The sequence below is a fragment of the Lygodium microphyllum genome, chromosome 1 (genome assembly GCF_053477565.2).
Source record: "Lygodium microphyllum isolate KBCC chromosome 1, Lygodium_microphyllum_v1.1.10, whole genome shotgun sequence".
NCBI lineage: Eukaryota > Viridiplantae > Streptophyta > Polypodiopsida > Schizaeales > Lygodiaceae > Lygodium > Lygodium microphyllum.
In genome coordinates, this window is record NC_141135.1 from 72,592,998 (window position 1) to 72,620,471 (window position 27,474).

The following is a 27,474-nucleotide window of genomic DNA, read 5'->3' on the forward strand; positions in this document are numbered from 1 at the left end:
TGCACTTATTATCATGCATTTTATGGTATTGTCACCGAATATGATCATACTTTTCACAATAGTGACAAGTCAATGTGAACTTACAGCCACGAGACTTATTGCGAGACTATCCATGTGATTGAGAACAAGATTTCTGAGAGTTTCTCCCACGACGGTCATTACTACTTCAATCATTATTGCCTCTAATTGTCAAAGCATGAGAGTTGTGGGAAATATCTATATTCTTTCTATTAATTATTCATTCAAGAGAGTGCCCTCTACATCCTACAATTTCAGTCCATCAATAAGTATATTTGCACACATAGCAATACGAAATGTATCCCATGTCTTAGGCAATGTAATCAGTAAGAATAAGGGAGGAAGATTGTTCTTAAATTTATTTTCATGTGAAGACAAGTGATTGAAAATAGAATGAAACTCATTTAATTGGGCATACATGGAAGTCCCCTCCTTCATACGAAGGTCCATGAGTTGCTTCAATCAATATATTTAAGAGATAGGGTTCTATTTATCATAGACATGACAAATCTTGTCCCATAACTCCCATCCATTTTGCCCGTTAGAGACAACATTATAGTAGACCTACCTAGACATTGACAAAATGATTGTAGATTTACATAACTCATCCAATTTAGCCTAATCCTTTGCATCAAAGTGTTCAAGCTTCACATCTTACGTTTCAATGGCTTAATATGTAATATTTGCACTAGAACCTGCTAGATTTGTGCGTGCATAACCTAAACATGGAACTTCATGCCTTGATTGCCGGTCCCCAACAAGAAAATAAAGTAACCATTCCTTTTCTATTTTTATAGAGGGGTTAGAACCCCTTTTTACACACCTCCGTATATTTATTTTTAATTAGATTCAAAACTTGTTCTTCTCTTGATATTTAAGTGCAAGTTTCTCTAACTACCTCACAACTAACAGAAACTCCTAAAACATCCACCTAGCAAGTTAGCAGAATAGGGTCACTAGAACTGCCTTCTAAAACAGGTCTTTCAGTGCCTGACAATGCCTTTGCAGGAGGCAACAACTACTCAAACCTCCCACAGTGCCATCCAACTTCTCGATGTTAAAAATAACATTGTCATTCGACCTACTAGTCATAATGCAATAGATGAAAGCACAATCTAAGACAAATAGACTACTATAAATCACAACAAAACAATCCTAAAATCATAGCCAAAATCAAGGGCCGAGCAAGAGAAATTGTGGGGGATGAGTTGTCCACTAGTTATAATCAAACTCAAGTAACTGCCTTGAGATAGAATGCATAAAACTAAAATGACAGGCATATGTAATAAATTGCAACAATATGTCAACAACCAAGTGTGAGCAACCAAGAAAAAAATACCAGGATTAATAAGTAATGAAGGTTATCACAACTGCAGTATGTTAGTAACCATACATGTCGTAGGCAGCATAGATATCATGCACATAGGAGATTTTACGATAAAGAGAGGAGAGCTACCAAATGCACAACCCACTAAGTAAGGCTCAATACATAGCCTATAAACATATAAAGGTCACTGAAAACACACTAACAGATGTAAGTGTCAGGTCCAAAGTAAGTGATCAAATCAACCCATTATAGGGTAACTACATCCAATATATATCAAGAGAGCATATACATGAAGTAAGTGTCCCATAGTCTTGGTGAAAATAAGCTCAAAATCAATTGCATAAATCCAAAGCTCTATGTAATATCCAAAGTTGCGTAGGTAACTCCCACTAAAACAAAATTGAATGCCAAATGAGCAATCCAAGCTCAAAACATAAAGTTTGTAAAACTGCATAAGCCATAAAATAACCAAGGTATGTAACCGTAGCCAATATTAATGTAATGGAGCCTAAATCTCAGCTCAAAATCATGGCATAGTATATCGAAAAGTATACATAACAACCGAAGCAGTAATACATCCCATTGAGTATCCCACAAAGTATGAATGAGCATTAGGCAATAGCTTTTCATTGATAAATGCTTGTTGTACTACTATTACAACACTAAAATGATAGCAATATCTGAGCTATTTCCAACTCAAATCAGTCCCATAGGCATAACTGGACCATCTAAGTACCAAAATAGCATCCCCAAAGTTTCAAATATGCATTATGGAATTCTCCTGTTTGTTGTCCAAACCAAAACTGTTTTTTGTTGTGTGAAATAGAGAATAATAAACTACATAGAATAAACTTTGTGAGTGTCAAATTTGTAGTTCTCATTGTGCTCTTCGTTTCTAGCTATAGAATGTCTAAATCCAATACCATATGCAAAAGTTATGGCCAAAATATAACAATGCTATCAAGTTGCCTTAGCTATCCATGATTGCTAGAGCATGGTTTGTATCCACTCAAAGTGGATAAAATGGCTACTCCTCAGCTCAATAAGTACTCAACAAGGCTTAGCTAAGCCTTGGGAAGTTGCTCAATAACAAGTGTGAAGCAAGCTAGAACAAGCTGAAAGAAGGAAAGACTCAATGCATGCCGCGAGAAGAAGAAACAATGGTTGCCACCATAAAACCTTGAGTTGAAGCTTTGAATTTGGGCTAAAGCAAAGGATAAAGAAGCTCCTCAAATTGTTGGCTTTGATACCAGTTGAAAGGTAGAGCCTGAGTGGAAGCACAGGGCGAAAGCAAGAGCTATGGTGGATGTGGAGAGAGAGAGAGAGAGAGAGAGAGAGTGTGTGTGTGTGTGTATGCACAATGTTTGATCAGCCTTCCCTTATTCAGATGTCATTGAAAGAATAAATAATGAGTGAGAATGATGTGTGCTTGCCACCTGTAGTATAGAAGTGTGCAAATACTATCAGTGTAATGAATACAAATGGACAATTAAGCACAACACCTTTACCTCCAACATTCCCCAAGTTTATATTCTTGTCATAGGTGACAAGTGTTTTATAATTGACCCTTGTTAGGGTCAAGAAATTGTGTTATCATTGGCTCCCATATAATAATTGGCCCCCTTTATCCTAAGTAGTATCAGTTTGAAATGAAAATTAAAAACTAATTTTAGCATAAAGCTAATAATTTTTGTACTTACAAATTTTATATAAATATGATTGTTGATTATAGTCAATAATTATTTATGTGCATATGAGATAGACAGATATGTAGTTATTTAATTATTCAACTATTTATAATCAAATAATCCATTATTGATTGTTAATATTTTTAACGTGAAACTAATATTATTGTACTTACAATTAATATAGTTTGTTCATTTGGTTATGTCTCGTCATTATAGGCTTTAGTGTAGCAAATAGAACTACAATCTTCACACATACAATATTTCACAAGCTTATAATCTATCTTTATTTCTTTTTATATTATCAATGGTAAAGAAAAGTAAAAGAAAAGCGAAGAAAATTGCACATCTTTTTAAGCAATGGGGGAATGACACCTTTTCTTATAATTATAAAATATAAAAGAGACTTATTCCAACTCTTTAGGATGTTACTTATATAGCATGTTTATGTAGTTTTTCCATGTTATTGTTATGTTTTAATGAAGTTATAAATTCAATCTTAAATAAATAGATAAAGTCAAATGTAGAAACCACTACATCTCAAACTTTGACCAAGCAACTTTATGATTTTCCATCATATGTTTTACAAGGTGTTCTTAGCCGAACGTCATTAGCCCCAAATACTTGTGAATGTTGTTCATCAAATGCATACTTTAAAATAGACATTTCATTTTGCTTAACTCATATTTAAACATAGAATGATACTGTTATCATGAAAAAATATGTATTCTTATGTTAATAGAATCTATAACATCATTGCGCTCCATTGAGATGCTCAAATTGCAGGGCCTCATTAAGGTCTTTTAGGAAAAGTAGAATTATGGCCTCCTAAAAACATCACTAAAACCTTATGCTGCGAGTTGATATGATATTTGTAAATTTGAATCTTCTTAGGCAATTGCATGTGCAAGTGTCATTGGCACACTAATAATATGTGGATCTTGTGAAGTAGTCATGATGCAACATCAAACTACCCTCTCACAAATGAGTGATCAATGTATGCAATAAATGCAAGTTTCGACTACTCTATCAAGCACAATCCTCATCCTTGCATGCCAACAACACAAGGTCAAGATCATAATAACAAAATGTGGATCATGTTATGCAAACAAAGATCAGAACAAGCACGTACTTGCCCTATTACCAGATTATACATAAAGAATTCTGCATATTGAGCTACTACAACTACTCAACATGAGTTTGCATGCATCACTCTATGAAATAGTAACCAACTTCTAGGAAGGACAACAACATTTGCAACAGATAGCGTTGCCTGCAACGATCTCATCTTGCCTAAAAATCACCTTGGAAATTGCATTGCTCCGATTTCTCTTTCTATTTAGTTATGGTGAATATAATGACAATATGTATCTCAGTATATATATATATATATATATATATATATATATATATATATATATCAAAATGCGAATGCCTCTGGCTGCGCTGAACGCTGCTGGGTAATGCCTGCTGGGTAATGCTATAGATTTGTAAAATGCCAAGAGCCCCCCTTATGCGTGAGGCAAGTCGCCCCACAATGATGGCATAAACCAGCAAGCCGTTCTAGTGAAAGTAGCGATGCTAGCGACCAAGGGAGTTCCTCCCTTTTCCATCCTGCCTCTCCTTCCGCATGGTGCTCCATCCGATACCTCCTCTTCCATCGCCCCTGCTTCATCATTCCATCTCAACCACAGGTTCAGCAGAGCTTTGCGCGCACGGGCCTCCACAGGCTTTGACATGTTCCATCCCCATGATCACCAGCAGCAGCATGAGCATGATCATCATCATCATCGCCCAAATTTTCAATTCATGGATCAGGATTCAGCAGCCGACTCGACGCACCTTCGCCATTCCCCCGGCCGCATTCTTAATGCTCTGGTATGGACTGCTTTTAGCTCGCTCAATCAAATTAGAGCGTCGGGGAACCTATGTAAAACGTGGTCGCACATGCGCCATGTGCTGGCATAATTCACACCTTCTGCATCCATAGGAACTTAATCAAATTGTAACGTTAGAATCTGTGTAAAAGATATGCTGGCATTCTAAATTGAATGTGATCAGCCATGCCTTCTGTTACATTAAGTATCCACATTCCTTGTCTGTGCTCATATTCTTCAAGAATACATGCCTGTTGTTTGGATAATTTTTTCTGTTATAGTTCAATTTGACGAATTGGGCAGTGGGTGTCGTCCAAATGTGAAGGCATCTCATTCGCTTTACTTAGAGCAGAAAGCATGTATGGCTCTGCACAATAAGTTTTAGTCAAATTCCCACTATAATTCTTACATGGTGGATTGCGACCACATCATGAGCTTTTGCAAAGGGGGGACTGCATACCTAGCTAGGTGCACCTTACTCACAGATGACCATGTGTTAGTTTGAACAACCTGTTTGTGCTGCTAAGTGTTTCTTACTGTGGAATTGCTTATTGGGGCATCCTTATCAGTATCATTGTATGCAACCTATGCATCACATCTGTATACTTTATATTGTCCTTGAATGCCTCTATAAACTATGTTTACCATGCCAACCATCTTCGGCTTAAAAACTTTGCTGCACGTGCCCCCTGTTTTCACTGTTCCCATTACTGGTGGTAGTACAATCTTTGATTGAATGGATTTTCTTTATAAACATCTAGTTAGTCTTGTATATTTTGTGTTTGCAGAGCAGATGGATAGTTGTAGGTCTTGTGCTTGCAGTAATCGCATGGAGACGTGACGATCAGGTGCTATGGGCAGTGACAGGTGGTATTTTGAATGCAGGAAACTCCAAACTTCTAAAGAAACTCTTCAACCAGCAAAGGCCTCTCTCAGCATTGGGCTTGAAGGCTGACCCTGGAATGCCATCATCCCATGCTCAGTCTCTCGGATACTTGAGTCTCTATGCGGCCGTTGGCTGTATGTTTCTTTGGTCATTGCTCCTGAAATCATGCATTGCCTGTGGGCCTTGGCAAAACAATGATATTTTTCCTTTGGCCTGTGTCACAGTGATCCTTTGGCAAGGCATGCAGATTTTAGCAGTCATTGGTGCTGCAGCGGTCCTCTTTTTTGGTGCTTATCTGGTACACGTTCATTTCCCTCTTATTTGTAATGTTGTGTGTGAAAATTCTGCAATACAGAACTGAGCTGTTGCACACAAGAAAGTGAAGGACATAATATCAAACATGTTGAAGAAAATATTATGGCTATGTTGAACTTCAATATGCATAAAATTGTATGGAGGGATTACGCATATCACATTAAAGAAAATATGGATGGACAAAAAACTTTTTGTTTTTAGAAACATTTGTGTTGTTTTGTAGTTTTGTATTGGAAACTATGATGTAAAAAATTTACATAACTGTGTCCTCAGGTCATAAGCCAAAAGTAACAGGGCAAAACTTGCTTTACCCAGAGAAGTAGGTAGGTTAAAGAAGGTAGTCATTAAGTTAAAATAGCATTCACAGGAATGTAAAGGGCATTATAACAAAGTAGGAACATGTACTTTGGTAATATAATTCTCACAAAATTTACTCAGCGTCACATGTTTGGCATATAATGGATTGGGGAATCAACCTTGATAAAAGAGAGAGAATCTTAATATCGTCTTTACTCAAAACCAGCTTATTGGTATGGTTGCAATTATCATACTAACCCCTTCAACCGAACTCTCCTCTCGAAATAATGTAGCAATGCTATTTGAGGCCCAAGGGTGAAACTAGCCCTTTCTTTTTACAAAAGGGTAGTGGAACCTTGAAATGCACTGATTTTTCGTAATTTATAACTAGCCCTTTCTTTTTACAAAAGGGTAGTGGAACCTTGAAATGCACTGATTTTTCGTAATTTATAGTAGCAAGCAATAAAATTATATAATAGATGATGCAATGAAAACTTAACACTTTACCACATTGGGTTAGATTGTTCTTAAGAAAATTTGAGACGAGTTGACATCCGATTGGCCCCAAAATGTTGGTGCCTCTTGTAGTATTTCATTTAATACTAATTTCAAAACACTTATGGTACAGTTGGGAGAGCCAATATTCTAGCAACATTTGGAATAATATGTTGTTCTTTGTGACTGATAGCCATCAAGTTCAATTCGTCCCTTGATGGGATGCACAATTAGACATAAATTGGATCAAGAACACTTGCATGTAGGTCTCCACTGACCAGCCAATCAAGCTCTAAATTGCTCCTTTGTTGTTGGATGCAAATTAACCCACTTATAGATCCAAAATCTCATTTATTCTATCGTTTAATAATATGTTGTCTTTTGTAACCAATAGCCATCAAGTTCAATTTGCTCCTTGATAGGATGCACGATCAGATATAAATTGGATCAAGAACACTTGCATGTAGGTCTCCAATGACCAGCCGTATCAAGCTCCAAATTGCCCCTTTGTTGTTGGATGCAAATCAACCCACTTGTAGATTCAAAATCTCATCTATTCTATCATTCATTAGTTGAGTTTACATCAACCACCTTCTTGAATCATTGAGGTATGCATGTAAACACTAACCCCTGTTGGTTACAAGTTGAGAATAACAAGTTGGTAATCCACAATGCAATCAGGTTCAAATTTGAGACTCAAATATTTAATTTCTTTTTCCAAATGGCACATGTATCAAATCTAGATAAGAGAGAAGCATGAGAGAATTCTGCATTTCCAGTCCCAAAACTATATAACAAGTGATGGCCATTCTTGGACTTCAAGATTGCAGGAAGGTAGCTTCTTTTCATTCCTATGACTATATAGCCACAAGAAACATCACTTCCTTTTTATTCCCCTCTCAAACTATCTTATCGTTAGAAGTGCAAAAATGGAAGCATAGAAGGATGCTAAAATAAATTGTTGAACACAAGACAAAAGAGAGAGAAAAGAGAAAACACAAGAACATTGTAAAGAAGAACTCAGAGATACACTTGGGAAATGCAATCCGCATACCAAACACAAGACAACTATGTACAACAGTGAGTCACTGGCTACGTGGGCATTGGCATTGACTCCCTCTCTCCAATAGGAACTTGCATTGGAATTTGCAAGCAGTGAATGAATGAATTGCGGAGGAGGGGCCTAAATATAAAGTACAAAATAATGCCAATAATATGATTAGGTCAGCCAGCATTTAATGCCGGTTGACTAAAATGCCTAGCTTACTAGAACACATGCCCAGACTCGCTCATGAGCTGACTATATTGCTAACACCTTGTCTCAAATCATGGGTGATCTGGTACAACACAATGATACAATGAGAATGACTCATCACAGTTCATACAATAAATACCACTTGAATAGAACCATGGATACCCAAGCAGTGAGTGATCAAGCCACCATTAAGGTGTCTTGAAGAGAACCTAATGTCGATGTTGATCATACTAGCTTCTGAAAATAGAGAAGAATCATAGCAACTCTTTGTGTCTGTCAATGATGCCTCGCAGTAGCATACATGACCATCTTGTTAAAAAATGCCTCTATGCATATGTGAACATGGATTTCCTGCCTTTCACCAAGATCGCCAAAGTGTCCTCTCATGAGCTCAGACTAGGAGCCAATCTTACTCTATCAAGTAACAACCTATCATGAGCATGAAAGTCAATTCTAGCTCTAGGATCTTAAAACCTTCTAGACTTTAGCCGGATACATCAAGGAAGTCCCTTTCTCGAATTTGTTCGCCTGTATACCAGTCGTGGTAGCCACAAAATGCATCTCGTTGGCATTGAAATGCGAAATGCTTGAAACGCCTAAAATATTTCAGTGAGATGCAAAACTACTCAAGTGAAATAGCTGGCTGAAACAACATTTTAAAAGATGGAAAAAAATTATTTTTTCTTGCTCTTTTGAGAGTTTTTAGACACTTTGCATATAGGGTAGACATCATTTGTTGATGTGAAAGGATTCACATGGTATAAATATGTAAGTTGCAATGCATTGTTTATAAAGAAAACTATCTCATATATATTACTTAACCGTTTCATTGGCGTTTTGCTTGGGACTTGCCCAAAGGTGAAACGTTTCGGGGTGAAATGCAACGTTTCAGGGTGAAATGTTTTGGGGTTGAAACGTTTCGTGGTTATCTTGATACTGATATAGTTGACGCTTACTTACCCTATCTCTCCACCCTCTTACACTCCCTCTCTGGCACTAGGGACTTGTGAGGGATGACTGCATTACTTGCATGAGAAAGTAGTAGAAGGAGGGGTTGCCAAGCCCTTCTACGCTTTGGTCATGGCCTTTGCTGGAGGATTTGAGTTGGAGTCGTAGAAGGCGGATGACTCGGCGAAGGAGTTTGTATCCAACGTCTTCTTCTTCTCCTTCCTTGAAGTCGGTAACTATTTGCAATCCTTGCGTAGATGTCCCTTTTTACCGCAATGATAATATTGGGCCTTTGACATATTCTTCCTATTACCCCTCTTTGAAGTAGCAAATACCTCATTGGAGCTACCATATTGGGATGGAAGCCTCTTATGTAACTGCAAGGACGGGTCATGCTCAGGCAGCATCAAGGATGTATATGTAAAGCTCATTGGTGCTAATGATGTTTGGGTCAGTAAAGCATTGGCTACTCGATCAAACTTTGGAGGGAGCTTGTAGAGCACTGTCTCCACAAGATGAGCCATTGGAAGGGTGGACTGCATGCGACATGCTGATCTTGTACCTGTGTAACATGAAGCGAGAATGATTGAATAGTATCCTTCGGCTTGAACTTCATTTGCTTGAGTTGTTCATAAAGGGTAATTGCACGCATAGTTAAGGGAGCCTTGTACAACATCTGAAGCTTTGCCCATATTGCTGAAGCTATCTTATAAGAGGTAACCACCGGTGGGACTTCTCTAGAGATACAACGAAGAAGAGTAGAATAGGCATGAGCATCATCAAAATCCCATGTAAGCACACCTTTCTTATGGTTGTCCTTGTCGAAATTAGCTAGAAGAGGAGTGGAGTGTTGAGGACGCTCAATAGCTCCAGAAACAATGTATCACAGGTGCTTCTATACAAACCAAGCTTTCATAACAACACTCCATGTTAAGTAATCAGGGCTATGAAGTTTGTCATCAATAGAACAATAGGGAGGAGCCATTTGGAGATTTGGAGAGGATAGGAAAAGATGAGAGAGAGAGAAATGAAATGAAATGATATATTAACGTCTATAAAAGGCCAAAATGACCTATGAGACCATGAGTTACAATCATGTGTATGATGGTACAACTATCTGGGCAAAATATGTAGCACAAAGCAAAATAAGAAAGGAAACTAACTATGGCTTTGTGTAAAACATAGAGCTCTATCTAGTAACAATGAGCTCCAAATGGTACAATCTCATGTGGGTATGGAGGACCTAGCTCTAGCCCGAGCAATAATCCCCTGTATCCACCAATGAAGGTGTCGTCGGTGTTTGTGTCAAGGCCTAGGACATCTGGATTGGCTAAGCTGAACGGCTCGATCAGTCAGTACTCCTTGTCTGTGTGTGGACTGTGGCGGGATTTGAACCTATGATCTCATTGCAAAAGTATAAGTTTCTAAACCATTAGATCATATACAAAGCACATGTTTTGGAGGGCACATTTAATTTATTTATTGTTATGTTTTCATTTTTACGAGAATTGTGCCAATTTTTTGGCCATCCTAGTTTACCCCTGTGTCCTAGTTTACTTTCATGTCCTAGTTTACTTGTGTATTGTGACATTTTGGTGATAAGCAGGACTGATCGAATAGTGGGTCTTCTTTTTAGCCATCAATCCCAACTCTCCCTCCTCTTAAATGCTCATATGAGATAATGTTGAGGCTATTCTTGTTTCCTATCTTGAATCCATTTTACCTCACGTGTGACTATGCCTTAAAAAGTGATTGGCATCAAAGTATCCATAATTTCCCCTTATTTGAGTACATCTGGCCACAAATTCGATCTTCTATACTTGTACGTGAGTCACCTTGGTTGTAGATGAGCAAATATTTCATGTATTTTGTAATTTCTCAGGTTTCTAGCAAATTCCTTTATTGCTTGGCTGAGATTTGATGGCATGCTTCTCGATTAAGCTAAAAAACCCTAATTTCTGCTTAAATTTAGAATTGCACCAGTAGATTAAGGCTGAGAAAGTTCAGATCTACTAACGAAGAAGAGATGAGTAGCAAATTAGAGAAAACTCTTTCCCACAAGAGAAAGGCTTGCATAGTAGTTGCCTTGTTGTTCCAACCCCTGAATGTGCAGCAGATCAGGTTTTTTTGCTGTCCCTAATGGCCTACTTGCCTTGTTTGCAGATATGTCAGTTCATGGTTGAGTTTGTGCATGTGATTCAATGGGCTAGGGCACTAGGATATTATCTTGATTATTTAGGCATTTTATTTGGATCTTTATGATGGCTATTTTAGCATTTTATGATGGCCGACCTGTTGCCATTTATGGCATTCTTTTGGCCTATTTATTTAGGCTCCTTCTCCATAGTCATTATCATTCATTTGTCATCCATAGGTCCTTGCTGAAGAGAGGAGCCGGTGCTAGAGCCTTCATAGTGAGTTACTCACATTGGTTTTGTATTGTCTCATGTCTTGGTATATGGATTCCGTTTCCCAAGTCTTCTTCTGAGTTCTCTTCTTTTGCTGCGTTCTTCCTTTCTCTGTCTTGTGTTCAACAATCTATTTCAGCATTCGTATATGCTTCCATTGCTGCATCCACTTTTGATATGGTATCAGATTCTAGGATTTGTGTTCCTACTGTTTGCTTCTATTGATTTCAGGACTTCCCCTACCTCCTGTTGATTTGGAGATTGTTGTCTGTTGCCATTGCCTTGTTTGTCACCCTTTGGAGGCTGCGTTTTTGCTTCAGTTGCTTGCGTTTCATTGTTTGCTGCATTTAATGCAGGTCATGAACATGTCACCTGCATTTAATGCTGTCTAACCGTGTGTCTTCGGTTGCAGCTGCTGTGTTTTTCTGCATCTACTGCTCCTAGAGGCTGGGCAATAGCATTTGCTACTTCTAACAGTGTTTGTTGGCTGTTTTCCATTTTATGCAGTCAATTTTGTGTGATCAGCTTATGAATACTGCATGTGAACTCTCATTTTGTGCAGCCTTTGTTGCTGCTTTGGTTGTCTTCTCTCTCTATCCATCTTCTATCCTCTATCTTCTCTTCCTATCCTCTCAAGATGGCCCCTCTGTGCACTTTTACATGGCCCTGACTATCTAACTTGGAGTGCTGTTATGAAAGGGCAGTTTGTGTAGAAGTGGTTATGGTTCATTGTTTGTGGAGCTATTTCATATCCTTAGCGTCCTTTTCCAGTTCCATAAGATTTTAATGAGGACTATCATGAGGAAGTTGTGCTTACATGTGATACGGATGATGCATGTGCCTATTCTGCACCTCTTCGATGTATTTCTAAAGAAGTTCTACTTGTGGTTACCTCATGCAAGACATCTCTAGAAGTATGGTCGAAGCTTCAGATGTTGTATGAGACACCTTTCACCATGTGTACATTGACACTTCATGGATAGCTCAAGCACATGAAGTTCGAGTCTAAGGATACTATTAAGTAATTTTTGCTTTGTGTTACATAGATACAGGACTAGCTTTGACACATACAATTTGCTCTTAGTGAGACACACCTTGTAGAGACAGCACTCTACAAGCTCCCTTTGGAGTTTGATGGAGTGGCCAATGCTTCGAGGGTGCAGACATCCTGGACACTTGTGAGCTTTACCTATATGTCCTCCATGATGCTTAAGCATGAGGCATCTTGGCGCCTACAAGGCAGACTTTCGTCTCATTATTTAGGCTCTGGTGAGGCTCTTGTAGCTTCAAAGAGGAGTGACAGGAAGAATAAGTTGAAGGCCCAGTGTTATCACTGTGGTAAGAAGGGACACTCGTGGAAGACTATAAAGAGTTAGCGGCTTCCAGGCAAAAGAAGGAGAAGAAGAAGTAGGATGTGGATTCCTCCATTGAGTGATTTTCTTCCTCAGACTCCAATTTAGATTCTTCAGTCTAGGAAAGGCTAAGGCATGAAAGGGATCCTCGTCTTTAGATCGCAGGAAGGGCTTGGTTGACCCTTTCGGTGCTGCTTTCTAGTATAGGTGATGCGGTCATGCCTCAAGACTTTCCAATGCCAAAGAGGGAGTGTGAGAGGGTGGTGAGATGGAGTGGGTGAATCTCATCTATATAAGTATATAGATGCATAGGTTCTAGAAAGCAATGTCCCTGACACATTGATTGAAGTAAGGTAGGTTCAAATCTTGGAGTTGAAATTGACATCCAAGTTCGTGATGGGTGGGTATTTGATAAAGAGTGGGATTGGCTCCTAGTCTGAGCTCACATTAAGGGGACACTTTGGTGGCCTGCGGGAAATTTATAGGCACATGTTTTCAGAGGCATTTTTGATAGGATGGTCTTGTATGCTATTGCAAGAAATTGTTGACAGACATTGAGAGTTGCTTTGATTCTTCTCTATTTCGAGGAGTTGGTACGATTGACATCGACATTAAGTTCTCTTTGAGATACCTTGGTGGTGGTTTGCGTAGCCACTCCTTGGGTATCCATGGTTCTACTCTGGTGGACATTGTTGTATGTACTATGATGGGGCATTATCATTGTATATTGTATTGTATTAGATCACCCATGATCTGAGAGAGGGTGTTATTAGACATGTTAGTTCATGTTGAGCATGTGCATGTGATTCAATGAGTTGGGGCAGTAGGATATTATCTTGATCATTTAGGTATTTTATTTGGATGTTTATGATGGCTATTTTAGCATTTTATGCTGTTTGATCAGTATTAAATGCTAGTTGATTTGCTGCCATTTATGGCATTCTTTTGGCCTATTAATTCAGGCTCCTCGCAATTATTATCATTCATTTGTTATCTGTAGGTCCTTGTTGGAGAGAGGAGCTGGTGGGAGTGCCTTCACAGCCAGTGACTCACGTTGGTTCTGTATTGTCTCGTGACTTGGTATATAGATTCCATTTCCCGAGTCTTCTTTTGAGGTCTCTTCTTTTGTAGTGTTCTTTCTTTCTTTGTGTTGTGTATTCAGTAGTCTATTTCAGCATTAGTATACACTTCCACTATTGCATCTGCTTTTGATAGCCCTCTCTTAGTCCACCACCCAAATTTCCACCCTTAAATTTGTTCTCAATAGCCCAAAATGGGAGAAAAATAGCCTAATATGGGAGTTTACTTGCATAAAGCCCAAAACTAACCCAAACTGGACGTTTGGCAAATTTCCATTTTTACTAGGGCCTTCACATGCATGTTCAAGTTACATAGCTCTTTGGCCCTATCCTCATTAAAATAACATTAAATGGTGCTTAACCTCAATTTTAAATTCCTAATCTCTTTGAACTTAAAAGTGTTGAATTTTTTCACAAACCTTAGTCTAGGATATTAAATCATTAAACTCTCTTAATCCCTTTAACACCAAAAGCGATTTCCAAGGGAAAGTTCACAGTCCTTTACCAAGATTTGACCTAGGTGTAGGTTTAAAAGCTTCTTTCTCTAGAAGATGATATGTGGAATCTAAAATAAGATGCCATTGTTAGCAAACACTTGTCATTTGTAGCATCTACCTTCCACTTTTGAGCACCCAAAGCCCATACCTATATATTGGAGGTCTCTCTCTTCATTTCAAATAAGCTCTCGTGCTGAAATTTCAGCCACATGCTTTGTACTCTACTATCTATCACTCATTCAAGAAGTACTTTCTACTAAGTTTGATCTAGTCCAAGCATTGAAGAAGAAAAAATGTTTGCTGTTTGGAGTATGTAGAAATTAGAGTTTTGAAACCCTAATTTTCAGAATTACAGTAAATCTGCTCTTTTGTATATGGTTCACTTGGTACCCGTGGTTTGTTTCAATAAATCTTGTAAAGGGGAAGGGGTTGGTTCCCCTCTCAACGTGGTGTTAACTCCTCTCTCTCTCTATATATATATATATATATGTATATATATATATCGTCTAATTTTGTGCTGATAATTTATCAAGTTGATTAAGTTCAAAGTATTGTCATTTCCATGTTCTTCCTTGGACTTACATTGGTATCAGAGCAAGGACTTTTTCTTTGCAAGAAATTTTATTGGGCAACAAGATCTTTGGGTTCAACTTTTTCTTTAATTATGAGAAGATACAAAGATACAAAGAGGTGGAAGTGGATTGGAAATTTGAGCTTTGATGGAGAGAAGGGCTAAAGCAAAGCTCTTTGAAGATTTTCTTACTGAGAAAGCTCTTGAGGTAGATGGTGTTACAGTTGCGAAGGCCTATCTTAGCATGAAAGGTGTCAATGTAATTGATGTAACTAAGTCTATGAAAGATAACACATCACCCATCATACAAGGATTGCCAAGCAGTGACATCAAAACCTCGTCATATGTAAGCTATCTCCTTTTGTCCCAATAATCCCTCCACAGGGCAAGGAGAAAGTCAAAGAATTGGCTATTTCCATGGTAGTTGAATCTCCAAAGATTCTTTAGCAAAGGAAAACAATGCTAAAAGAGACTTTAAGCTTGGAGAGAAGAGTGTGGAGTTTGATGTATTTTATGGTCTTGAAAAAAGTTTAAGGAGATGTTCAACAAGAAGTTTCAGCTTCCATCCTTTAAAGCCAATGTGCAACAAGAATGGGATGAGCTGAAGCAAAGCCAAGGAGACAATGTTGAAACATATATAAACAAGTTTATAGCTGTTTCTCTTAAATTTATATCTCTTAATGAAGTTCCTTCTGATATGGAGATGAGAAAGTTTATCTATGGATTACATCCAATAGTACGGTGAGCTGTTAAGATGACAAATTGTGATGCTTTGAACGTAGCCTAAGATGTGGGCCTAGAAGCTGAAGGACTATATATGCCATGTATTACTTGGTAAAGCCTTAAAAGAAGAACCACAAAGGAAGAAGACCTAGATGTTTGACTAAATGAAAGCATACGGATGGAGGTACACTACATTTGTCATCCAAAAAGAAGCTAACATATTAGTAGTTAGTAGAATATACAAGAGAAGGTGATGTTTCTCTTGAGGAGAAAAATGACACATGGTTGGTTACAAGGCAAAGAAGGAAAACCAGCCCCAAAAGACACCTCAAGTGAATACTACACCTAAGGAATCCTTGCAACAAGATGAAACTCCATTAGAGAAAAGGAAGCTTTTTATGGCTTGGGTTAAGATTGCTAATCAGCCTATTCTCATTTATTTTGATACAAGGGCTACATATCATTATATCCATGCTCGGATTGTTGAAGTTCTATATTTATCAAAGGGGGTGTTTGGAACACTAGAAATGTTAGGTGTTACTTTTCAAGGAATGGAGTCTTAAGTTACTTTCATTTTTGGGAAACTATGGATTGAGATAGGAAATTATGTAGATCATGAGAGTTTTGTTATGGGAGATCTTGGTCATTGTGATATTGTGTTAGAAATATCTTGGCATAGAAAAATAGATGCAGCCATTGATTGAAATCAAAATAAATTTAGATTTTCTTTCAAGGATCAAAATGCATATTTCAATGTGAGAGTGGAAGGAAATTCTATTTCCGTCTTATCTAGTGTACAAATTTTTAAAGCGATGAAAAAGTCTATTTCTTCGTATTTGATTTTTGTCAAAGATTCTAACAAAGAGTCTAGAATTGAAGAGTCCATCTTAGATATGACTAAGGAGTGAATGAGTTTTTTAAAGGAGTACGGAGATTGTGTTGTAGACATTAATTTGATGAGTTATGACCATAGAGGTTAGAAGATCATTACATTGACCTGATTCCTAGGAGCTCACCTCCAAATAGGCTATCCTATTGTAGGAGTCCAACACAGCAAGAGGAGATTATGAAGCAAGTAAATGAGCTCTTGGAGAAGGGTCTAATAACTTATAAGACCTAGTTTCTCATCTTTTTGCTCTCTAGTCCTTTTAGTGTAGAAGAATGATGGATCTTGGTGTATATGTGTGAACTATAAGATTCTTAACAAAATTACAATTCGCAATAGGTTTTCCATTCCAAGAATTGATGGTAACTTGGATAGATTGGATGGATTTAAAATATTTAGCCAAATTGAGTTGAAGAGTGGCTACCATTAAATAAGAATTGTTTCTCAAGATATTCATAAAACATCATTTAGGACAACTTTTGGTTTGTATGAGTTTCTTGTGCTATCATTTGGTCTTGCCAACTCTTGCAACCTTTAATAGGATAATGAAAAGAATCTTTAGAGCCCATTGGAAGTTTATAGGTACTTTCTTCGATGATACTTTGGTTCATTCAAAAGATGAAAAAGAGCATAAGCAACACTTGAAAATAGTGTTTCAAGAACTATATAAACATAAACTTGGTATAAGGATTTACAACTTGGTAAAATGATAAACTCTTATGTTATCAAAGATGGATTTCTTTTAATGGAGAATAAGTTGTGCATAACTAAAGATTTCAGGCCTAAAGTAATGGAAGAATATCATGCTGCTCTTTATATGGCTCACCGTGGTATTATGGCCACAACTAAGGTATTTAAAATGTATTTCTTTTGGCCAAGTCTTTGATGAGATATTCAACAATTTGTCAAGGAATGTCTTGTATTCCAAAAGATAAAGTTCGATTGCCAAAAGCTTGCAGGGCTTTTGTAGCCATTACCGATTCTAAGATTCTAAGTTAATCTTGGGAAAACATTGCTGTAAATTTTATTTTTGGCTTATTAAAATTAGCAAACAGCAATGATGGCATTTGGACTGTTCTTGACAGGTTTAACAAGCAGATTCATTTCATTCGTGTTAAGAAGATTATCAAGTCTCAACACACGGCTAGAATAGTTACTCGACAAATCTTTAAGCATAATGGGTTGTCACCATCCATTGTGGGTGATAGAGATCCACGAACCACTAGTATCTTTTGGCATACAACGATTACTTTTTCTTTATCTTATCATCCTCAAATAGATGGTCAAAGTGAGATAGCCAATTTCACAATATTGGATATATTGAAGTGCCATTGCCATGAAGCCAACCAACAATGGGAAAAATATTTATCGTTGGTAGAATATACCTATAACAACACAATTTATATTTCTATAGGAAAAGCCCCTTTTGAGATCATATATAAAAAACCACTCTTACTACCTATTCTCAAAACAAAGGAGGAGATATTTCATGCCGTTGAGTTCGTGCGTAATATGGATACAACTTTTTTCCAAGTTAGATGAGCTACCCAAAGATCTCAAGAAAAAACAAAAGAAAGTAACAAATAAGCATTGAAGATACTTGATTCTACAAGGAGCTTAGGTGTGGCTGAAATTTGACAAAGCTCGCCTAAAAAGCTCTAACAAGCCTTCATTCCAAGTCAATGTTGGTGCTCTCGTGAGCAACATCGTTGGATCCATAGACCGCTTATTGATTCAAGTGTTTCAAGAAATCGAGTTATGGCTATCTCTCACATAGCCAACGTACACTCTTCAATCGAATGTAGCGAGCTTACTGACCAATCCATTCGTTGTAGTCTAGTTGCACGAATCCACCAATAGCTCCATGATCTAAGAAATACACTCAGGCAAGCTTCATCTCCATGCTTCACCTGCTTGGGTTCCAAAATCTCATCTAGCTCCTTAGCCTTGGCTGAATTTCAATAGACATATCCTTTGGCACATCACCGTGAAAAGGCCTCAACAATTGACACGAAAGGCATCGTGTATCTGCCAATGTGGAGGTAATTTCAGTCGATATGCTACATCTTTGATATTCTAAAATACGTGGAAGGGCCCATAGTATCTCATACTCAACTTCACATATAATCTTTTTCTTTCTTTCATATTTTTCAGCCTTGCCTTTTCAAAGTGTAGCAATACATAATCACCCTTTGCAAACTGCAAAGCACGTTTGTGGCAGTCAGCTGCTCTTTTTTGCTTTTCTTGCGATCTTTGAAGTGCATATTTTATCTTTGCATATGCTACATCTGAGTTTTTCACATAATGATCAGCCTCAAAGATCTTATCCTTAGTTTGCAGAATAGGTGGTATCTTCTTGCCACCCTCAACCACCTCAAATGGAGCTTTGCTTGTAGAACTATGGACAATGTTGTTATAAGCAAACTCAACCAAGGGCAAATACTGCTCCCACTATGTCTTGTGGTCTGAAGCATAGCACCTTAAAGATCTAACACTGGAATTTTACTTTCTGAGACTGATCATCTATCTACGGATGGAAGGATGATGAGAATTTCAGCATGGTACCCATATTCTCAAACAATCCTTTCCAGAATAAATTGTAGATCTGGGGGTTTGGATCACTAATGATCGACTCTGGCATATCATGATACTTAAAGATGTGCTGCAAAAATATGTGCCATATGATCAGCCTTTATTTTCTTTCTCACCGGAATGAAATGGGCTTGTTTGCTAAACTTGCAAATGATAGTTCATATCTCATCATTCCGTGTAGGTGTCTTAGAAAGTTAAAAAATAAAGTCCATTGCAATGCTTTGCTAGGGCCTATTTGGAATAAAAAAGTGTTGCAACAAACTTGGCATTTTTTGCTTATCGTGCTTTACCTTCTAGTATACGATGCATGTCTTAACAAACTGTTTTATATCATGCCTTAAAACTGGCCAATAAAAGAAATGCTCCACTACCTTGAGTGTGGCATCAATACCTCTGTGTTCTACGTACGGAGGAGCATGACTTTCAGTGATAACTCTAGGCCTTAACTGCTTTGTGACACACAGTCGTCCATGTATCATTAGAAATCCATCTCTTAGCACAAAGTGTTCATGTCTTTGGCCATTGCAAAGCGGATCATAAACATTACCAAAGTTCAAATTAGCAACATATTGCTCTTTCATGGCTTCCAACTTAGTGTGATAAACCATGTTGATAGCTGAAATTTGTGGCTTACGTGACAGTGGATCAGCCACAACATTCTTTTTACCATCAATATGTACAATCTGAAAATGAAACATAGAGAGAAAATTTGCCCATCTCATATGCTTCTCTGACAATTTGTCTGCGTCAGAAAGTACCTCAAAGTTTGATGGTTAGTTTGCATGGTAAAATCAATCCCCAACAAATAATGTTTCCACGTAGATAGTGTATGAATTACAGCCAATAGTTCTTTCTCATAGACTTGCAAATTTTTTTTTGCACTGTTGAGAATTCGGCTCTCATAAGTCTAGTCGTTCTACATAAGAATAGTCCCAATGTTGTTACCACATGCATCACATTGAACTATGAATGACTTTCTTAGATCAGGCAATACAAGCACAAGATCTGAAGTCATCTTTTCCTTTAACTTTTGAAATGCTGAAATTTCCACTGTTGTTCTTTCAAATGGTACATCCTTCTTTTGCATGGTATGCAATGGAGATGCAATTTCAGCAAACCCGCGTACATACTTTTTGTAGTAAGAATGTAAACTCAAGAAGCTGCGGATCTCATGCACATTCCTCAAAGGTGGCCATGATCGTATTGCCTCAACTTTGCAATGTCCATGCAAATATCATCAGCCGATACAATATGCCCCAAAAAGGGGATTTCACACAAGAAGAATTCACTTTTCTTGTCATTGATAACCAATCTATGCGCATGCAGTTCATTGAACACAATGTCCAAGTGTTTTTTATGCTTTGCCTCGTTCTTTGAATAGATAACCATGTCATTAAAGAAAGTGCCCACAAATCCTCTATGTGGCTTGAAGGTACGATCTATCATTCGATTAAAAATGGCAGGAGCATTCCTAAGTTCAAAATGCATAATAAGAAACTCGTATAATCCAAAAGATGTCCAAAAAGTTGTCTTAGGCACATCTTTTGGTCTAATGCGTATCTGATGATACCCACTTTTTTCAAATCTATACGGCTAAATATGACTCCCCCTTGCAATCTTCAAGAACTCCGTGAAGTTTCCCATTGAATAGGCTGTATCAAATTGCTGAATGAAAATCAAAGTTTTCAGCCTACTTGTATATCACTAAAAGACTTAAACTTCATTGTTTCATTGCTTTTCCACCCTTATCATAGTCTTTTGCTACCCCTTCGAGTGTCAAGTTGTCATACACTGGTTGCTGCAAAAAGGGTGCATTTGTTGAATTTACATAAGAACCAACGCCAAACAGAGCATTTGTATGATTAGCATTCATTCCTTGAGCCCCATAAGCATTCGGGGATGCAGATGCAGTACCAAACATGCCACTTTGTGTCCTAGGCATCAAGCCAATGTTGCCATGCATACAATTTTGCATGTTTCCAGTCATACCCGAATACATTGGGCCTTGCGCACTATGCATTGGTTGTTGCATACCATAGGGATTTGTGCCATACATTCCCGTATGGGGGTCCTTGTCCAACCATAGCATGAAAAATCATGCTTCCACCAAAATATCTTGGCTGCCTCATCATAGCATGCATGCCTGACTGTCCAAAACCCATTGGATTGACACTTTCGTGATGGCATTGTATTTACATTCCTTGCCCCGTAGGTAGTAACTATTTTATTTTATTAGTATATTTGGGAGCTTCAAATGAAGGGTTTAGTGTTATCTTGGGTGCATCTTGCTGTCCCGAAGGTGTAGAAGACGTCTTCTTCTTATTGCCTTTGTTGTCCTTCTTTGGAGCATTAAAAAATTGGGTAAATTGAGGATCCTTTACCAATTTAGCAAAGAGATTTATTGCTATCCTCATCTAATTCTTGAATTGGTCATCAAATTCCTCTTCACTTTGTTGGACATCAGCCTCCTTATGTCGTGAAGGTTGTGCATCTAGCCCAACAACAACATTTTCAGCTTGCTGTCCATGGTCTAAGCCTTGTCCAAGGTCAGGCATTGCATTTCCTTCATTCCATGTGAATGTTCATATTGAGAGGCATCATCATTGCTCAAGTCCATCTCACTGTATGAAGACATATTGCTGTAATTTCTCAGTTGAGAGTAAAAACAAGCACTAGTACAAAGCTTTGGCTTGTAATCAGGTGTCTCGGGCCCACCAAATCAAGGGATTGAGTGGTATTCCAGCAATGAAACCATGAAACAAGCTTTCCTCCTCGGATAGGGTGGTGAATAACTTGATTAAGCACTATTTATAGCAGTTAACACTTTTGTCCATTAAATGCAACGATGAAAAGATGCATTGCCAAAATCAAATCGACCATGAGATGTAAAAGTTAAGGAAAAGATGAAGTATGAGTACTTGCAATAGATTCTTGTAACCTTTGCTTACCTTTTCTCAAATGTAAGTGGAAAAGTCTATCCTCTTTGGGTCTTATGAACCAATACTTAGTTTGTAGAGTTCCTTCATCACAAGCATCGCCAATATCTTGTTGAAAAGAGGAAGTAAATTTAAAAGATTGAGAAGTAGTAACATGCATACTTGACATAGGAGTGAACGAAGGTGAAGTAGTGTGTGGAAAAGACGAAAGAGGTAAAGATAAAGATGATGGTGATAGAGAGGAAAATGGTTTGTACTCTATGCTAGTTTCCACCTTAGGATGACTAGTCTGTTGTGGAGCTCGTGTCCTTCTTGCAAAATCATTAGACTGGTGCAATGAATCTCAAGGGAAAAACTCAAATTTACCTTCAATTTACTGTTGAGTTGGATGCATGAGGATGAGATTGTATTCGGCCTCATGAGATCTCATATGGTCTATGGACTCCGTGGTGGTTTGAAAGCACTCCAACCATGTTAGAAGGAGCAAGTTGTGAAGCCCACTCTGTCTTGTGTCTTGATGTGCAGGCTCAAGAGCATTATGATGATGTGGTGAAGTTGTGTTTGAAGTCATCTTGGCCTCTTGTTGTTCCTGCTTCTTACAAAGGGCTTTTAGAGAAAAGGTGGAATTTTCGTGGAAGAGAACCTTGCTTTGATACCATGTGAATAAATATCCTAACACAAAAACATAAATGAAAGTGTATGACAAAGCATAAACTCAATAGAACACGGGTTAGGGTAACTTAGAGACAATGGGCACGGTGGAAATGTGAATGAATGATTGAATATTGAATATACAATGCTCATGCAACAAACAAATTGTGTAGGGAATGAGAATTGAACCCCAAACTCTCATGTCTTCAGGATCGAGGCAGAGGTGCTGAGCGGAAGAGTGTGTCATACTCTTGATAGATCCTGAAACACAGCAAGGCAGCCTCGAAATATTGGACAGCAGCAAATGCAGCAGTGAATAGTGCTGCAGATCAGTGTTGGATAGGCAAAGGAGAGAGAAAACAATCAATGCAGCTGCAGGTGATGATTTGGCAGCTTGTATAGCAGCTAGCTGAGGAAAACATAGGTAGATCTGCAGTTGATTGGAGCAGGGTGGCAGCCAGCAGGTGAAAATGAAGCAAGTGCTACCACGTGGCAGTTGGCAGCAACAGGTGAGTGGTCTGCAGCAGTTGTTAGGGCTGGACAGCAGTAGTAGGCAGTGTAGATTACAAGATGAAGGCTGGAAATAGGTGCTTGGTGGATGTAAACAACAATGGGCAGCTTCGATTGACATGTCTTTTGCGAATGGGGTGTGGGCAGCGAAGCTAGAGGGCATGAAATTGCAAAAACGAGATTGGGCTGAATGGAGGGCAGCCTATCTATTTATTGAAAGTTTCGGGACCTCATATTGTGTGCCATTTTAAAACTCTCTCGAACCGTGCACCATTTTAGGGTTTTCATTAATCAAGCATTTTTGGGGCTGTTTAAGAGGCTAATTCAGCATGCAATGCTTATTTTAGCTCAACATCTAGGGTTGTATTTGGCCATCATGTAGGCCGCCCTTTTGATTTTCACCTTCCGGAGTATGCATCTATAGGTGGTGATCTTCTTCCTCATCTTTCATAGCCCCTAGGGCCTAAGGACTGTAGTTTCCTCCCTTTGCAGCTGGCTGTCCCTTTCTTTGTCATTTGGCATTACCTTCTATACCCTACTGCAAGGAGGATTGTGTTTCACTCCCTCTATAGTGCAAGTTTCCTTCAGATATTGCTGCCTGATTATCTAGGGCAATGTAGTCATCTTTAAGCTTTGGCTCCATTGAATCAGCTTGATTTGTTGAGCATGATTCAATGATTCATCATTCATCATCTTCTTCACTCTTCTTCTTCTGAGTTTTTCTTCTCTCCATGTTTGCCGAACACTTTGGGTTTCTCCCTGCAAACCCTATTGTCTCTTTGATATGGTATGAGTGCATACCGTCTTGTCACTTTTCTTGACAGATAATAGCATGCCTATGTGTACAATTATATGCTGCTTAATGTCAGAGATATATGAGCTCTCATACCAATTCTTTTTAGCTTTTGATTTGTCATTCTTTGTGCACCAGAGACATTTCAAAGCCTTATACAATAGCCTATAACATGGTGCACAAAGTGCTTGAATTAATAAATGTGCTAATCAGCCAAGCACAAATTGGGCTGATCCACCCTTACATGATGAAAATATGATATTTTTCACTGTTGGTCCAAAGCTGTTATATCCATGACTTGAGCAATGAACTGTGATTGTATGATATCAAAAGTATATTAGTAATTATGCTACTCAATAATTCATTTTTGAAGTGAATTGCTAAAACTTTAACCACCAATTTGCAGCTCAAGTGCCATGTGTGCATGGAATACTTGAATACTTTTGTCACATTACTCAGTGTACAATGTATCTGGAAGACCAGTAAAGATTGACCGATTGTTCCCTCTGCTAGGTTTCTTAATGACTTGGACCTTTTCTGCTGAACTCCTGTTGCCTTCTACCGTGTTCAAAGTACACAACTTTACATAGACTTATCCTTTTGACATCTTAGGCTTGTGACATGCTCAAATTACATAATCGCACCAAGGGATTGGCAAGTGATGGGTTGAAACTCACTTACTGCAGATGTGCATGTCACACAACTTGTAAAACCTGCAATACTTACAGTTGGCGCCTGGAGTGGATGCCATATGCCATCAATAGAGATGCTGAAGATGATGCCTGTCAAGCCGACTCCATTGATGATTTATTTCATAAAATTTTGGTTTAGTGTGACCTGTACCCCTTCAACTTGACCTCTTCCATTTGAAAACAAGACTTGGTGCTGGATGAAGCGTAGTTAACTGCATCAGGTCCTCCATAACGTCTTCTTCCCTTCTTCTGCCATGCTGCTGCCATAATTTGCTCATTCCCTTCCAAACCTGTAGAGTTATTTTTTTCGGAATGCAGCCTTCATTGTGGGCTGATTTTCCCTCCTGTTACAAGGTGATGTTTTAGGGAACCGGGGTATGTTCTATGGGCCTGGCTGATTACCTAACTGCTGAATTCCGAGGACTGGATAGTTTGCTGTTGTTTTGCTTTGTATTAGCTTGCTCTGGGGCAGTGTGTCTGGTCTGAGAAACCTGCATGAACCTTTGTGGTTGTCTGGACACTTTATTTCTAACTGACCTATGAGATTGGCAGCATGCTTTGGGTACAGAAGGATCTTGTGGTCAAAGGGTTGACTGACTTTGTGGTGATTGTAGCTTTGACAAATGTCTCACATATCACCTGAGACTGTCTACATGTGACTTGACAAGCATTTCTCCTTGCATGCATTAGAGAGTTGCTATGATTGAGCCTTTCTTAGCTTCCGATGCAATAAAACAGCCAAGTTCAGGTTAGCAGCACTGGTAGACCAGGCTCTGCAATTTCTCCCCCAGCCACCTGGGGGATAGCACCTGACAGATTAATGAATGCAAACTTGGAGCTTTCTCTGACCAGCATCTTGTTGTGTGTCAGATCCAGAGGTGAGTCTTCTTTTTGATGACTCTGAATTTATACCAATTTAACTTAAAATCCAATATTGAATCTGCAATCTTTATGGTAGAACTTTATTTCTCATTCCAAATCCAACTTTGGTACTGTTATTTCATGTTGATCTTGTGATCGATTTTATTGCATAGATTCAAACAGTTGTTAGAGGCACAAAATGGGGGAAATTCTTTTCAGTCCCTCAATTGGATGACTTTGCCTAGTATGAGTTGAGAGAGAGAGAGAGAGAGAGAGAGAGTGCAAACGGGAGTAGCTTGGTTGGTTAAGTTGAACGCATGGTGACCAGGTCTTCGTTTTAACTCCTACATTCAAATTGATTTGGCACCAGTGTAGCCACTTGATTACCCAAAAAAAAAAAAAAAGACTGGAGAATGATTGTGTTTTTCACATACTGACATACAAGTGGGATCCAGGCATGGCTGCGAATTTCTGAAGGATTGCATACGCCAGCTCAGGTGATGGTTGGTGGAGCATTTGGTTGCAGTATGGCTGGTGCATGGATTGGCTTGTGGCACTCTTTTGTTCAGGAAGCAGTAGCCTCTTCTGCCGGGCTTCGCTACTCCCTTTATTGTACTTTTGCTTTCACTGCAATTTGCTTCTTAGCATTCGGCATCAGGAAATGGCGTTGGGGAGAAGCATGAAAGGTGTCTCTGTCTGGTGTAAGGTTATTAATTGCTGCCTCATTTGAAGGTTCTCTGAGAACACCTCAGATCATGTATATCTGGGTCAGAGTGTATCTGCCATTCAGACATAAGCAAGTAGCACTCTGTTGAAAGTCTCATCTTTCTGAAAGCTTCACATGATATTCTCATCATATGCAAGACTTATATCAGGTCTCTGATTACACTAGTTCATGACTATGTGACTTATATAAGGAGGTCTCCTATTACACTGGTTTATGAGTATGTAGTAGCACCATTCTGCAGTGGTGCGGTGTGGAATTTTCTTCCATGAATACTGGCCATCGAGAGAAATAGATAACATGTCTGCTCAAAATTGTATAAGCAGTGATATCTAGAGACTTAAAAATGATCCTGAATGATGTATGGCATTAGCACACACACCAATTATCGTGTACTTATTTCCTGGTTTCTGCAAAGCTTGTCATCCATCAAGAAGTAGAAATCTGAGAACATAATTTAAGGGTTTTACTTGAGCTTCATAGTGCTATGGCTTTCTAAGGGAAGTTAGTAAAAGAACATCATTAAAGACTTTTTACAGCATCCAAGCATAGATAACACCTCCCTTTGCTTCTTTAGGGGCTCGTCATGTTTTGCTAAGAGATGTACCTTTTATGGTAATGTATGAATCAATAGTATGAAAAATACTCTTAAGAAATAGAGGCTAGATCAAACATGGTGTAAAGGGTCTATTTATGAGAAACCATCAATGAAATTACAAGCTAAATCAAGCAAAGTTTGAAAATCTATACATCAAGGATGAAGAATGCTTTCATTGGAGTTTCATGGGTATGCTGTTATGACAAGAAGACTTGATCGTGATCGCCTTGATAGCTGTGGGAAAAGTCTTGAGTATCCTAATGTGATGTTAGGCATGAGACCTTGGGATGTAATGAACAAGTGTTGGCTTTCTTTGGTTTGCACTAGCCAACTTTGCTAGTCATGAAGGTGCAAAGGAGGAAAGAAGAGGTTACTCACTTCCAAATCACAACCCCCCCTTTTTTTTGTGTCTCGGAGAGGGGGGTGGGGTTTGGTTGGGGCGAGAGAATATTGTGAAAAATGCAGTTTAGAGATATACATAGACATGATGGAACACGA

The 27,474-nt window shown here is 38.5% G+C and overlaps 1 protein-coding gene across 2 annotated transcripts; it reads left to right on the top strand.

The window, feature by feature from the left end:
* The first annotated feature begins 4,482 nt into the window (after positions 1 to 4,482).
* On the top strand, positions 4,483 to 26,858 carry LOC148041257 (lipid phosphate phosphatase epsilon 2, chloroplastic-like). 2 transcript variants are annotated; one of them, XM_087678570.1, is made up of 4 exons: positions 4,483 to 4,908; positions 5,696 to 5,927; positions 6,018 to 6,091; positions 26,110 to 26,858. In XM_087678570.1, exons 1-4 carry the CDS (start codon positions 4,609 to 4,611, stop codon positions 26,335 to 26,337), a joined length of 834 nt encoding a protein of 277 aa, XP_087534696.1. In that variant the 5' UTR covers positions 4,483 to 4,608; the 3' UTR covers positions 26,338 to 26,858. The 2 variants fall into 2 exon arrangements, with proteins under 2 accessions (XP_087534696.1, XP_087534704.1); XM_087678578.1 differs by having other exon boundaries at positions 25,983 to 26,276.
* The last annotated feature ends 616 nt before the right edge of the window (positions 26,859 to 27,474 follow it).

Coding starts and splice junctions, on each gene's coding strand:
- LOC148041257 (XM_087678570.1), top strand. CDS start 4,609: ATGCTAGCGACCAAGGGAGTTCCTCCCTTTTCCATCCTGCCTCTCCTT. Junction 4,909..5,695: donor GCCGCATTCTTAATGCTCTG/GTATGGACTGCT, acceptor TTGTGTTTGCAG/AGCAGATGGATAGTTGTAGG. Junction 5,928..6,017: donor TCTCTATGCGGCCGTTGGCT/GTATGTTTCTTT, acceptor CCTGTGTCACAG/TGATCCTTTGGCAAGGCATG.